General features: G+C 60.2%; 1 protein-coding gene across 1 annotated transcript in view; it reads left to right on the top strand.

Moving 5' to 3' along the window:
* The window catches only part of AK8 (adenylate kinase 8), a gene marked incomplete at both ends in the record, with an annotated part of 82487 nt that extends 79319 nt beyond the window's left edge, over positions 1 to 3168 (top strand). The window contains 2 exons of the mRNA XM_084236747.1: positions 2219 to 2299; positions 2931 to 3168. Of these exons, the coding sequence (XP_084092873.1) occupies positions 2219 to 2299; positions 2931 to 3168 (319 nt within the window). The remainder of the gene's footprint in view (positions 1 to 2218; positions 2300 to 2930) is intronic.
* Between the last annotated feature and the right edge of the window lie 9425 nt (positions 3169 to 12593).

A 12593-nucleotide genomic window follows, 5' to 3' on the forward strand; every position in this document is an offset into this window, starting at 1 on the left:
GCCGTCTGACTCTGAGCAGCCGCCTGCGGCCGGGCGCCACGAGCCTGACTAATCAGAAGCTTCCAGCATGGAGCTCAGCTCCTCTCCAGCGAGGCTCTTCCCAGCGATGTGTTTCAAGTACCAATTTGGTGCCCTTGTGCTTCTGATCTTGCCAGCCTCTCGCCAGCCATCCCCTTGAATGACAACAAGCGGTCTTGAGAGGCTGGGCTGAAAACCTTGCAGTTGGGGCTTGTTTGTTTGTTTGTGAAGCAGCCTCAGTTGCCAGGATCTCCAAACTGGCTCCCTTTCCACTGCGGCGGCATCCGGAGCGGCACCGCCAGCCGCCAGCCTCGGCGTCAGCCCTGTGCTGGTGATGCTGTTAGGCCCTGTGCGTTCTGGAAGTGCGGGGGGCCCAGCGTGTTCCGAGTGCAAGGGATAAAAGTGCAGTGAAACACCTGTTCTCCCCGTGTTCGCACGTTCCCCGATCTCACATGTTTTATTTGGAGGCTGTTATTGTGCAGCATGTTGCCAATGGAAATCACTCTGGAAAGCGTGGCAGGGAAGACATGGGTTTTGTGGCCCCTGCGCCCCCCCTAGCTGCTGAGGAAGCTCGTTGGGGGGCCACTGCAGCTGGGGGCGGCCTGGAGCCTGGGCAGAAGCAGGGCCCAGCAAACAGCACCGGCAGAACGAGAGAGGGAGAAGAGAGCACTGGGTGAAGCTGGCCTTGGGGGAGAGGGGATTGTGGGCTCAGGGACCCCCATTCTTCTTACAGCTCACACATTTTCCAGAAGCAGATTGGAGAGGCTGGTGTGTTGGGTTTTCATCAGACAGCAGTGGCAGGAAGCCCAGCTCTGAAGGTCTGAAACAGAAGAGGCCGATGCTTCCCTGTCAGGGAAGCATTGAAGGAGGGGAGTTGGCTTCAGGCGTGGCTTGATCAGGGACCCAGCTGCTCCTCTCGCCACCTCTCTGCTCTCTCGGCGTGGGCTCCCCAAGGGCAGCCCTGGCAAAATCGAAGCTCCTTTCTCTCCAGCAAGCCCAGGGCAGACACCACCCCCTCCCATGGGCTGTGTCAGATCAGCCCTGCGTCCTGACCCAACCCCTGCAGCCGGGAGCCGGCACACAGTTGGCCACGTCCAAGGCTCCCTCACACTCAGCCCCAGGGGGAAGGTGGGGATCCCATGTTTGCGTGTTTCTCGTACGCCTGGGGGCGCTGCTCACTGAGCTTCCTTTCCGGGACGTGACATGAACAGGCTTCGGGCCGGCAGTGTGTGCTTGCTTTGGGGGCGTGGCCCTGGCATGGGGTTGGGGGGAATGCACATTGGTTGTGGAACACACACCCCACACCCGTCCCCCAGTCAACAATGGCAGATCATGGGGTGTCAGTGTCCTTCCTGGACAGGGGTGCTGGCTGCAAGCTTGGCCCCAGCCGGCGCTCCGGACGCACGTGTGGACCTCCACTGAAGGACAGGGTGAGTGGACAGGGTGGAAGGAGGGACTGTTCTAGAAGTTATTGTTAAGACAAGCCAAGATGGCCCAAGGCTGGAAGATGCTGGTCAGAGCTGAGGGCCGGCCGCAGCCCCAGCCGAGCCGCCACACCCCTCACCTGCACTGCGCTCTCGGGGGGGGGAGGTGGCCCCTGAGTGCCTGAGCAGCCCTGGCCTCTCCCTCCAGTCACCGGGGCACCCGGGCCCTGCGCCGGCCCTCGGGCATCCTGCTGGCTTGGGTCCCGCACCCCTTGGCGAGGGAGAAGAACCACCCCCTCCGGGAGGGCAGGGCCTCTGGGCCGGAAGGGCGTCCCCTGACAGCGGGGGCGCAGCCCAGCGCCGCTGCTGGTTCTGGACCCGCTTGGCCCGCAGCACCTCGCCAACCTCGCCACCAGGCGCCTGTGTCGGCCGCTTTTCGCCGTGGGGGGCGCTGAGTCTGGGTGAGCGCGCCAGTGCCCGTCACACCAAGTCCCCGGTGCGGTGAGAGTCTGGCCAAGCCCGCGTGACTGCAGAGCGCAGGCGGCAAGGATGCGTCTGCTCCCGAGCGGCTCCCCTGAAAGAGACCCCTGCCCCGCCGGGACCCCCGGGAGAGATGGGGCTCGGGGCGTCCCTGGATCTGGTGCAAGAGCTTCCCGGCAGCAGCCCCGCCTGCCTCTTCCCTATGGCCTGGTGCCCGGGCCGGGCTAGGGGGGCCGCCCTGGCTGGGTGACAGGAGCCCCCCGGGCGCCCGCTGACCTGGGCCTGTCCTCCCGCAGGGTGTTCTTCCTGAACGTGCCCTTTGACTCGGTCATGGAGCGGCTCACTCTGCGAAGGACGGACCCCGTCACGGGAGAAAGGTGTGTGCGGGCGGGCGGGCAGGCCGCGTGCTGCTCCCCTGCCGGAGCCGTGCCCCGGGGCCTCTCCAGCGCCCCGTCGTGCAGGGGCAGGTTCCGAGCTCCTCCCTGCAGCCTGACCAATGCACCCCCGCGCTCTGCTTGAGCCTCCATTCCGAGTCCTGCCCTGAGCGAGCCGGCGGCTCGGAGTTGCAGGAGGTGCAGGACTCGGAGTTGCAGGAGGTGCAGGACGCACTGGGCAGGCTTCCCCAACAGGAGGGCGGCTGCTCCTCCTCCCAGCTGCCCTAGTCCCTGGCGCCCAGCCCCTGGGGCTTCTCCCCACCTGCCGGTGTCCTCCTGCCCCTCGCGCATTTCACCCGGGCCGAGGAGCCCGCCCACAGCAGGCGCTTCGTAGACGTTGTTTGGAAGGAAGGAGAAAGGTGGGAAAGAAGGAACATGACTCTTGCTATGTTCCCATATTCCGCCCCCAGGACGGGGGCTGGGCCCCCTCCCTGGGGGCGCCTCGGGGGCCTCGGGGGCTCCAGGGCGCAGCCGAGGGCGGGTGCAGCTGGTGCCAGGAAAGGCTCGGTGGCGGCCGGGAGGGTGGCCGGCCCGGTGTCCCCGAGGGCGGCCACCTGCTCCCCCCTCTCTGCAGGTACCACCTCATGTACAAGCCGCCGCCGACCATGGAGGTCCAGGGCCGCCTGCTGCAGAACCCGAAGGACTCGGAAGAACAGGTCAAGCTCAAGGTCGACCTGTACTACCGGAGCTCCGCCGAGCTGGAGCGCTTCTACGGGGAGGCCATCACCCTCAACGGGGACCAGGACCCGTACACGGTCTTCGAGTACATCGAGAGCGGGATCATTAACCCCCTGCCCAAGAAAGTCCCCTGAGGGGCTCAGGCCAGGAGCACCCCAGAAACAGAGCTAGCCCCCACCCCAACTTCTAGCCCCAGCCAAGCCAATAAAGAGTGCTGGGTCAAGTCTGTGTCTGAGGGGGAGGTGCCGGGAGGGGCCCGGGAACAGCACCTGGGGGCCCAGGAGAGGGGGCAGTGGGCAGAGCGCTGAGCTGGGGGCTCCTGCGGCAGCAGGCGGTCACCCCCGGGCCTCTCTTTCCTCATAACCCAAAAGGGGCCAGGAGAGCAGCCGCCTCACGGGGGCGCCGTGGGGCTGAACCGGCCACGTCCTGGGGTGCTGGGGATGAGGGGCTCCTCCCTGCTGCCCCGGGGGCTCGCTGCAGGAGGCAGGGGGTGCTGGGGGGAGGTGGGGGCGGCTCCTGCCGCTGGAGAGATGGCGTGTAGATTTCACTTGGTTTTCACTAAATGAAACAGCCACTCACCGCCTGTTGGGCCTGCGGTTCCGGAGGACCTAGCAGTGTGCTGACACCACAGGCCCTGAGGGGCCGGCCTGCAGCTCCTCCTGAGTCCTTCCTCCCGGGCCTCAGGGCCGCCCAGGAGCTGCCAGCCAGGTGGGCCCTCGGGCTGAGCTCTCGGGCCCCTTCCAAGACCCTCGCCCTCCTCTGGTCATTTCCCGTCACCTTGTTAGGCCGGTGCTAGGGAGTCCCCCATCGAAGGAGGCGGGAGAGGGTGTGAGTTGCTGACGGTCATCTGAATCCATGGCCAGGGCCGCCCCGGGTGCCAGGGTGCTGTCTGTAGGCCCGGCTGTTTGGGCCCAAGGACGCAGGGGTCCCCGAGGATGCAGGGTCCCCGAGGATGCAAGGACTAGGGCCTGATGGCTAAAGCCCCTTCTAGGCTGCGTTGGCCCGGCGGCCCTCCGGCAAACCTCTGACCCTGGCACTGGCCATGGTCACCTGTGACCTTGCCGGCTGGCGGGTGGTGAGCCCAGCCAAGCCCCCAGCCCAGCCTGCCCCCAGCCTGCCCGCTTACAGGCAGGGTGACCCTGGGCTGCCCGCCGAGTCCCCGGGCTGCCTGTGCTTGAGCTGCCCCCACCCCCGCGGATGCGCTGGGCAGGCCCTACCTCCTGAAGCCGGCATCTACCCCCGAAGGTCCCCTCGCCCCTGAGCCCCCCGGGCCGAGAGGGTTCAGTTTGAGACCCCCTGGCCGGGTTGCAAACCCTCCAGTGCTCACAGTGAAAGTCCTGCCGTGTATACCAGCGCCCCAGACTGGGGGGCAGCACAGGCCTGGCTAGGGGTCACGCCCTCCCCCGTGTCCGCCCCCCGCCCTGCCCGTCACTGCGATGCTGGAGAATGTGGTCTCCCTGGACGGGCTCTCCGTGCCGTGAGAGCTGAGTAAGGACACCAGACATCGACTCAGCTGCCCCGGCCAGGCTAACTGGGACCACCCGCCTTCTGAGCTGCCCCGCCACCCCCGCACCGGCCACGAGCCCCCCCACTCTACCCGCCGCCTCCGTACCCGCCCTGTGAGGCGGACCATGTCGCTGCCAAGGGCCTCAGGCCCAGGTGGGTCCTCCTGCTGCCCTGTGGCCTCGGGCAAGTTACTGAACTTCTCCAGGGCCTTGAACAATGAGGCGAAGCGGGCGCTGCCTCCCGGCCCTCCCGAGCCAGCGCTGCGGGAAGGGCCGGAGCACCTTGGGGCTTGGCACCTGCTCAGCAAATGCCAACCTCTGCTCTCACCGAACTCTCACAGCGACCCCGAGATTAGCGCTGGGGTCCTCCCCCCTCCGAGGGGGGAAATTAGGGTTCAGAGAAGTCCAGTAATTAGCCCCGGGCCCCACCTGGTAAGCGGCAGTGAGGGGACAGGACCTGCCAGCTGTGCCTGCCCTTGAACTGCACGCGCTGGCCAGCGAGCGGCCCTGCCTTCCCGCAGCCCACCCGCAGGAGCTCCAGGCGGCACGATTCCTGGCGGCCTGCCTGCCTCTGGGCTCCTGCTCCGAGTGGCCACGGGGACAGCCCTGGCTTCATTGAGATGCGCTGGGCATGCGCAGGGCTGGCCCGACAGGCCCAGGCTGGTGTAGATCGTGCCCCCTGGAAACCACAGGAGCACTTGGCCGCAGGAGCACTCGGCCACTGGGTCCCACCTCGTGCCCCTCCCTTGCTGTGCCCTGCACGGCCGCCCCTCTCCCGGCTCCCAGGCTGCGGGCGAAGGTGGTCGCCGAGAGGGTGGTCCGAGTGTTATAGGGCTTCCCAGCCCAGTGAGACCCTCTCCTGTGGCTGGAGGGCAAACATCTTGCTAATTGCCAGATCAGCCCCTCAGGGGAGTTGACCACCTCGTCTGACCGCTTGCCGTGCCAGAGAACAAATCATTCTCAACGCTCATCCTTGAAGTGGCTCTAAAGCGGCTCGTTGGTTCATTTTCAGTCTCTGTCACCAGGAGCCTCTCCACGAGCACCCCCTTCATGCCGCTCCCAGCACGCCTCCCGGATGATGTTGGGGTTCCTCCATCCCCTTCCGCCCCATCTCTAGCAGGGAAAATGCTGGGGCGGCAACACCTGCCCGCCCCACCCTGCAGCTGCCCAGGTGTTTCCACGTGGGAATGTTAGGGGGAAAGGCTGTCCTAAGGCTGATTCCACACAGGCTTTGTGGACGCCACCCCCACCCCAGGCCAAAGCCAAAGACACTGGGAACTCCACATCCCATCCCCACCCAAGGGAAGGTGGCTGCGACCTGAGGGTGGGGTTCAGCAGCCAGGTTGGGATAAAGCCAGACACGTGGGCTTTGGGGGGGGGGTCCCCCATTTTGGCTCCCCGCCAGCTCGCAGCGTCTGGCCAGCTCGGAGAGGGCCTTTGGGTTTCCAGGTCGGCGGACTAGGTAGGACGCATGAAAGACTTTATTTCCCTATTTTCTCCCTGAGTTGTCCATTTTCCTTATTTCCTTTTCCCTTGTCAATAAACCTTTTATGAACCTTGTGTGTGTGCCTGCCGTGGAGTATTCATAAGTCCCTTGTCAGCACGCGGGTGAGGACCCACAGCCAGGCAACCCGCTCGATATCGGGGCTGCCCTATAACAGGAACCTGCACCCTGGCTGCAGCTGCCACCAGGGTGACCCCGGCTGTTACTTCAGGCTGGGCCCCTCAACTTTTCCCTTCCAGGAACCGGCCACCCTCTCCTGGAGGTTTGCAGGGAGAAGAGGCCCCTGGGGTCTGGCCCTCACTGCACAGCACAGCAGAGCAAGTTCACCCCCAGGGCACATGCTCCTCCTTCATGCAGCCTGGTTTTGTTGAGGACCTACTATGTGCATGGCAACAGGAACACAGCAGATGGGGAAAGCCCAACATGTCCTTTTATTGTAGCACAAATGTTTTGAATTTTGATGACGTGCAAATGGTCTTTCTCTTTTGTCCCTTGTTTTGGGGTCACATCCAAGAAGCCTGTGCCCGATCCCAAGTGACAGAGACCTGCGCCTATTTTCAGTCTCCGCCTGCTGTGAGCTGATGCAGGAGCCTCACCGTCTGTGCTAGTCTGTGCCCTTGCAGGAATGTCAGCTTGTCTCTAGGCAGCCCCCCCCCCCCCCACACACACACAAAGTGCTTTCTCTAGGGCAGTGGCTCAGCACGTAGGAATCCTCTGGATTCTTATGGAAATGAAGATTCCTGGGCTCCCTTCCTGGAGATTCAGATGCAACAAATTCAGGGGGACAGGCTGGACCTACTGGCCACAAGCCCCGGGGCCCCCACGCCTGTGGACCAGCGCCTGAAGACCACGTGTTGTTTTGGGGAAACAGGAACATTCAAAAGTAACTGGAGTCTTCCCCTTTGGTAAAGAGGCAGATCAGATGGACACATGTCCCCTCTTAAAACAGACCCAACTAGTTATGAATGAAATATGAAAAAAAAAGCTACTAAAATTATAACCAAACTGGCAAGAAAAAGTGGCTCCGGAGGGACAGGGTCAGCGGCAGCCAGAGGCCCGGGGGGGTCTGTGCCCTTGGGTGACCCAGGATACCGCTGAAGTGGCCTCTGGTGGGTCACACAGCAGAGTCCCCGCTGGCCCAGAGACTCACTGGACAAGTCACGATGCAGTGAGTGAAACAGGACTGACGGCCACATGTGATATTTAGGGCAAGACCCTAGGGTCTTGCCCTAAATATCACCCAAACGTAAGCAACCAAAGGCGACGTGGGACCAGGTGTGGCTGCCTGGACAGGAGGGACATGTCAGTTGGCTATGGAAATGCTTCCCTTAGTGGCAACAGCCAGTGTGGACCCTGCACACCCAGCCCAGGTCCTCGAAGCTGGGCTGCTCGGCGGCTCCTGCCCCGGCACACCCAGGGCTGCGTGGATGGTAATAGCCGTTCTCTCAATATTGGCCCCAAACGGCAAACAGCGGGCACCTGTCCAGGGCCGCGGCGCCGGCCACACCATCCCAGGGTACAGCGCACCACAACGGCCTCGTGGCTGCGAGCCCAGCGTCTGTGCAGAGAACACGCTGAGCGGCCGGCGCTTCCGGCGTCGAGAACAGACGCACCTCATCCTGGTAATGGACGTCGGGAGGCGCGGCCAGCTCCAGCGCCAGGGCCCCTCCAGCCGCAGGCTGTAGAGGGGCCGGTGGATTCGGCCGCCGGGGGCGTGGAGGGACCCCCAGGTGCGGCTGGGAGCGGGTGGGTCAAAGGCCCATCAGCCAGGGGGCTGGAAAGCTCCAATCCGGCTGGGGAGGGGGCGGAAAGAGCATGTAGGGGGCAGGCACCAGGTGGAGACACTCGGGCTCTCGCGCTCACTCCCCTCCCGGCCTCTGCCGAGGAAGGACGCTTCCCGCGCTGACCTCCCACGGAAGGAGAGCAGCCGAGCCGCCTCGCAGAGGCCCGGCCTGCTTCTGGGCCCGCCTGGGGCTCCAAGCGCTGTTGGTGATGCGGGCCCACCAGTCTCCCGGAGCTGCGAGCCTGGTGACCGCCACTACTGGCCAGTGCGCCCAGCACCATGGACAGGTGACCAGCACTCAGTGTCCGGGGCCCCTCTGAGAGCTGCTCCTGATGGTCCGGCGCCACCTCCCTGGGCTGCTGCCCGTGGCCGCCCGGCCCAGCGTCGGTGCCGTCCACCCCGACCTCGGGCAGGGCCGGGGCTGCCCCCCGTCTGGGCGCCTCTCGCCACGGTGAGTGGATCCTGCCCAAGGCTGTGGCTCAGGCCCTGGTGTGTGTGTGTGTGTGTGTGGGGGGTGCCATCTTGGATGAGCGGCCTTGGGCTTCTGGGCACCGCGGGCGCTCTCGGGCACGAGCAACGGCCTCCTGCGGCCTGGGGAGCTTTGTCTCCCGCTCGGGCCTGAGCCGTCTTGCCGTTGTGTGCACAGGGGAGCACCCAGGGTGACCTGCCCTCCGCTGGGCACCGTCCCTCGTCACACGGTTGCCCTCGTCCCCACGGCACTGTTTCAGGACGGGGAGGCGGCGGGCCTGTCGCTGGGCTGCTAGGGGGAGCGGGTGGGGAGGGCCTTCCCACCAACAACGGCGGCGACGGGGCACTGACATTCTGCACTTCCCCCCTTTAAAATGCAATTTAATCAATCTGAGGAGTCTGGTTTGCAGGGTGAATAGCGTCCCGGGGGCGGGAGTGCCCGGGACATGAGGTTTTCAGTTATAAACAGGGTTCCTCTTGGGCAAACTGGGACAAGTTGCACCATCCCAGAACCAGCTGCTTCCAGGTTGGGCCATCAGCAAAGCCTGGGCCAGGGCACCCTGTGGGGGGCTGGTGTGAGTGTGTGTGTGTGGGGGGGGCAGGGCCTCTACACCCTTGGCAGGAACAGGAAGGAGGAGGGAAGAACCTGAGCAAGGAGAGAGGGAGGGAGGAAACCCAGCAGATCCGAGAATCCCCGCCCTTCTGGGTGTCCCTGGAGCACCCTCTACTGGCAACGCTAGACACTGGGTCTCTGCAGGGGGGAAATGCTGGGAGAATCGGGCCCGTCACAACAGAGTGGGGCCGGGCTCTGCTGCGTCAGCAGGAGGCACAAGCGCCTGGTTCTCTTTACTGCTGAGTAGTATTTTACACTTTGTTCCTATGTTTATCTAGATGGCATTTGAGTTATCTACAGCTTTGGGGGTATTAGGAGTAAAACTACCATTTCTGTAATTTATTGCTGGTTAATTTTTTTTTTTTTAAAGATTTATTTATTTATTTATGCAAGCACTGGGTACAGTCAGAAGCATGGGACGGTGAGAGAATTCACCAGAGTGAGAGCGGGGAGCAGAGCAGGCAGAAGGACCGAAGTACACTGCTGAGGGGAGCAGCGGGCGGCAGGAGAGGTCTGCGCGCCATGTGGGACCCTCCTTCAGTGGCCTGGGAGCTGCCGGGGATCGAACCGGCACTGTAGAGGCTTCGGGCAGCTTCGCAACCCAGCGCTCAACCGCTGCCCCACCGGGGAGGCCCTATTGCTGGTTAATTTTGAGTGTCCTCTTTGTATCTACAAACCTTGTTAACTTCACTTAATTCAACTATTTTATCATTGGGTTCTTTCACACGTCATACCTCATCATTGAGAATATGATATACTCTTTCCAGCCTTTATACTTTTTCTTATCTTATTGCAAAGGCCAGGACTTTCACTACAATATTAAATAGAAGTGTTAATATCAAGTCTATTTCTTGTTCCTCATTCCAGAAGAAAGGTTTTTCAATATTTTGCCATTGAGTGTAACATTCATTGTAAAAAAAAATATTTAGATACACTTTATTAAATGAGGAAATTTGCACCTATTTTAAGACTGCTAAGTTTATCTCTTCAAGTATCATAAATTTTATCATTTTTTTAGCTGTTGAGATAGTTTTTCTTTTTAATGAATTATATTCATAAAATTACATTGATTGGTTTTTCCAGGTTGATTCCTACAGTAAACCACTTTGGTTGTGCCACAAGTTTTAATGACTGTTAACTATTTAATCAAACATAATGAATTTAGTTTGATAATATTTTGTTAGGGTTTTTTGCAGCTATGTTTGTTAGTAGTAAGACTGGCTGACTTATCTGGGCTCCACCAAAGCAGGCCCTGCAATGAGAATGTGGCTGTAAGCAGTTTATTTGGGAGGTGATCCCAGGATGCACATGTGGGAATGAGAGAAATCCAGTAAAACCTAGGTTAACAGGCAGGATACTGCCCGGGAATAGAATGCGTGATCCCACTAGGGACCCTGACAGCGTGTAGCACACCCTCATGACCACCCCTCCCAGAGTGGGGTATGTAGCCACCATTTCCCATTGCTTTGCAGTTGCCCCAAGGGGAGCTGGTGCCTCAATGCTGCAGCCAGTTCACAACCAAGCGGTCCCTGGAGTGCCAGAGGAAGCCCTCAGGCAGCGGAGGACAGAGACACAAATGCTCAAGTGGAGAAGCTGTCAAATACTGAGGCGGTCTGTGGCATGTCAGGTGAGCCAAGGGAAAGCTGTGAGAGGTGCAAACAGTTTTTGCTACTGTCTGCCCTTTACACCACCCACATCGAGCCGTATTTGTTGTTGTGGCCAGCGCCATCACCAGCACTATCTTTAACATGAGTTTTACCACAGGGGATTAGCAGAAGCTGCCCCAGTTCTCACCTGCTGTAGCTATCCACGAAGTCAAAATTGACATATTATAGCCCACTTCTCTGCATTGTTGAAGACCCCACCTTCCTGTGATCTGACTCAACCCCATTAGCCTAACGATGCATTTCTTTGTTGGCTGATTGCCAGTGTGAGGGCCCACGTGATAGCAGCAACCACAGTCCTCTTGCTGTGTCATTTGGTGGAAACAGTCCTAACCTATGGGTTCCGAACTCAAATGCCACCACGCCTAAAATTGCAGCAATGGAAGCGTGAGTTCAAGTGGATCTTGGGGAATGGGTGACTGGAGGGGTCAGTCCTTCCTCTGCTTCGTTTCCAGATTCACGAATTCTAATTATTGGGCACATGGTACAAAATAATGGCTGTTGTTTAAATGGCTGTTGCATTCTGGAGGCAGAGCTCCCAGCCCATAGGGTTGGTATCAAGTCCAGTTGGGTCTTTGGAAGGCCATTCGGTTGTTCTGTCAGGCTGGCAGCTTTGAGTCCACAGGGTAGGTGGTAGGACCAGAGGATCTCATGGGTACATGCCTATGTTGCACGTGATCTTCGGTCCAAAGTGAGGTTGTACAGCATCCTATTTCAGTAAATTGGGCCCTCCGTCAGCTCCTGGGTCACTGGGCTGGCAGTGGCACTTCTGGCAAGGCAAACCCACCTCCAGAATACAATGACTCCAATGTGAATTGCTGCTCACTCCAAAGTGGGAGGGGAGCAACACCGTCAACTTGCCACTGGTGGCTGACTAGTCTTGCAGGAGGATGGCAAGTTCTTTTTTTTTTTTTTTTTTTTAAAGATTTATTTATTTTTATACAAGAACCAGGGTACAGGCCAGATGCGTGGGAGGGTGAGAGGATTCACCAGAGACACAGCAGGGAACAGAACAGGCAGACTGATGAAATACACTGCTGAGGGGAGCAGCGGGTGAGACAGGAGAGGTCTGCTTCGCCATGTGGAACCCTCACTGGCAGGCTGGTATTGAACCCACACTGCAGAGGCTGCGGACAGCTTCTCAGTGCGGCACTCAACTGCCTGTGCCACCAGGGAGGCCCAGGAGGATGGCAAGTTCTGAGGCTCATGCTGGCTTCTCCCCATACACTGGGTGTTCAGCAGCAGAAGCCACATCAGTCTTGGTGTAAGAAAACCCCTGCTGTTGGGCCATAAGATCCTCCATCCTTGCCATCAAAGCTGAGTGGTCCATGGTGTCCATCCTGGGTGCAGGAAGCTGGCTAACTGCCACGGGCTGTGTTGTCTGTCCAGCTGGGTGTCAGTGCCTTCCCTGTGGCAGTGCTCCCTAGTGAGTACTGGTATGAGATGCAGCGATCTTCTCACTTTGGGCTCGCTCCCAGAGATGTGGCTACATGGTCTGAGGTTACATGGCCTCTTCCCCAGCATTTGTTGCTTCCCATCTGATTTTGTTTCTTTCATGGCCCTGCCTAGCCAACCAAAGCCCATTCTCTGTTGTGTCAGACCATTTCCCTCTCCACATGAGGGAAAGAGCTAAGTGTATTGTTCAAAGCACCACCCACTGGAAGGACTTTCCCTCATCACTGTCCTTTTAAGATTGCCATTGAATGAGGCTGTAATGTAGCAAAAGTCCATTTGGAGTTCACACAATACACTGAGCCAGTGCAGCTCTTTGGTATGTACCTAATGTCTTTCCATACCTGGGACGGAACTTCTCAAAGGGCAAGACTGAGGGCCTCCCCGGTGGCGCAGCAGTTGAGCGCTGAGTTGCAAAGCTGCCCGCAGCCTCTGCGGCGCCGGTTCGATCCCCGGCTGCTCCCCGGCCACCGGAGGAGGGTCCCGCATGGCGCGCAGACCTCTCCTGCCGCCCGCTGCTCCCCTCAGCAGTGTCCTTCGGTCCTTCTGCCTGCTCTGCTCCCCGCTCTG

Source organism: Talpa europaea (assembly GCF_964194135.1).
Source record: "Talpa europaea genome assembly, chromosome: 7".
NCBI classification, from domain to species: Eukaryota; Metazoa; Chordata; class Mammalia; order Eulipotyphla; family Talpidae; genus Talpa; species Talpa europaea.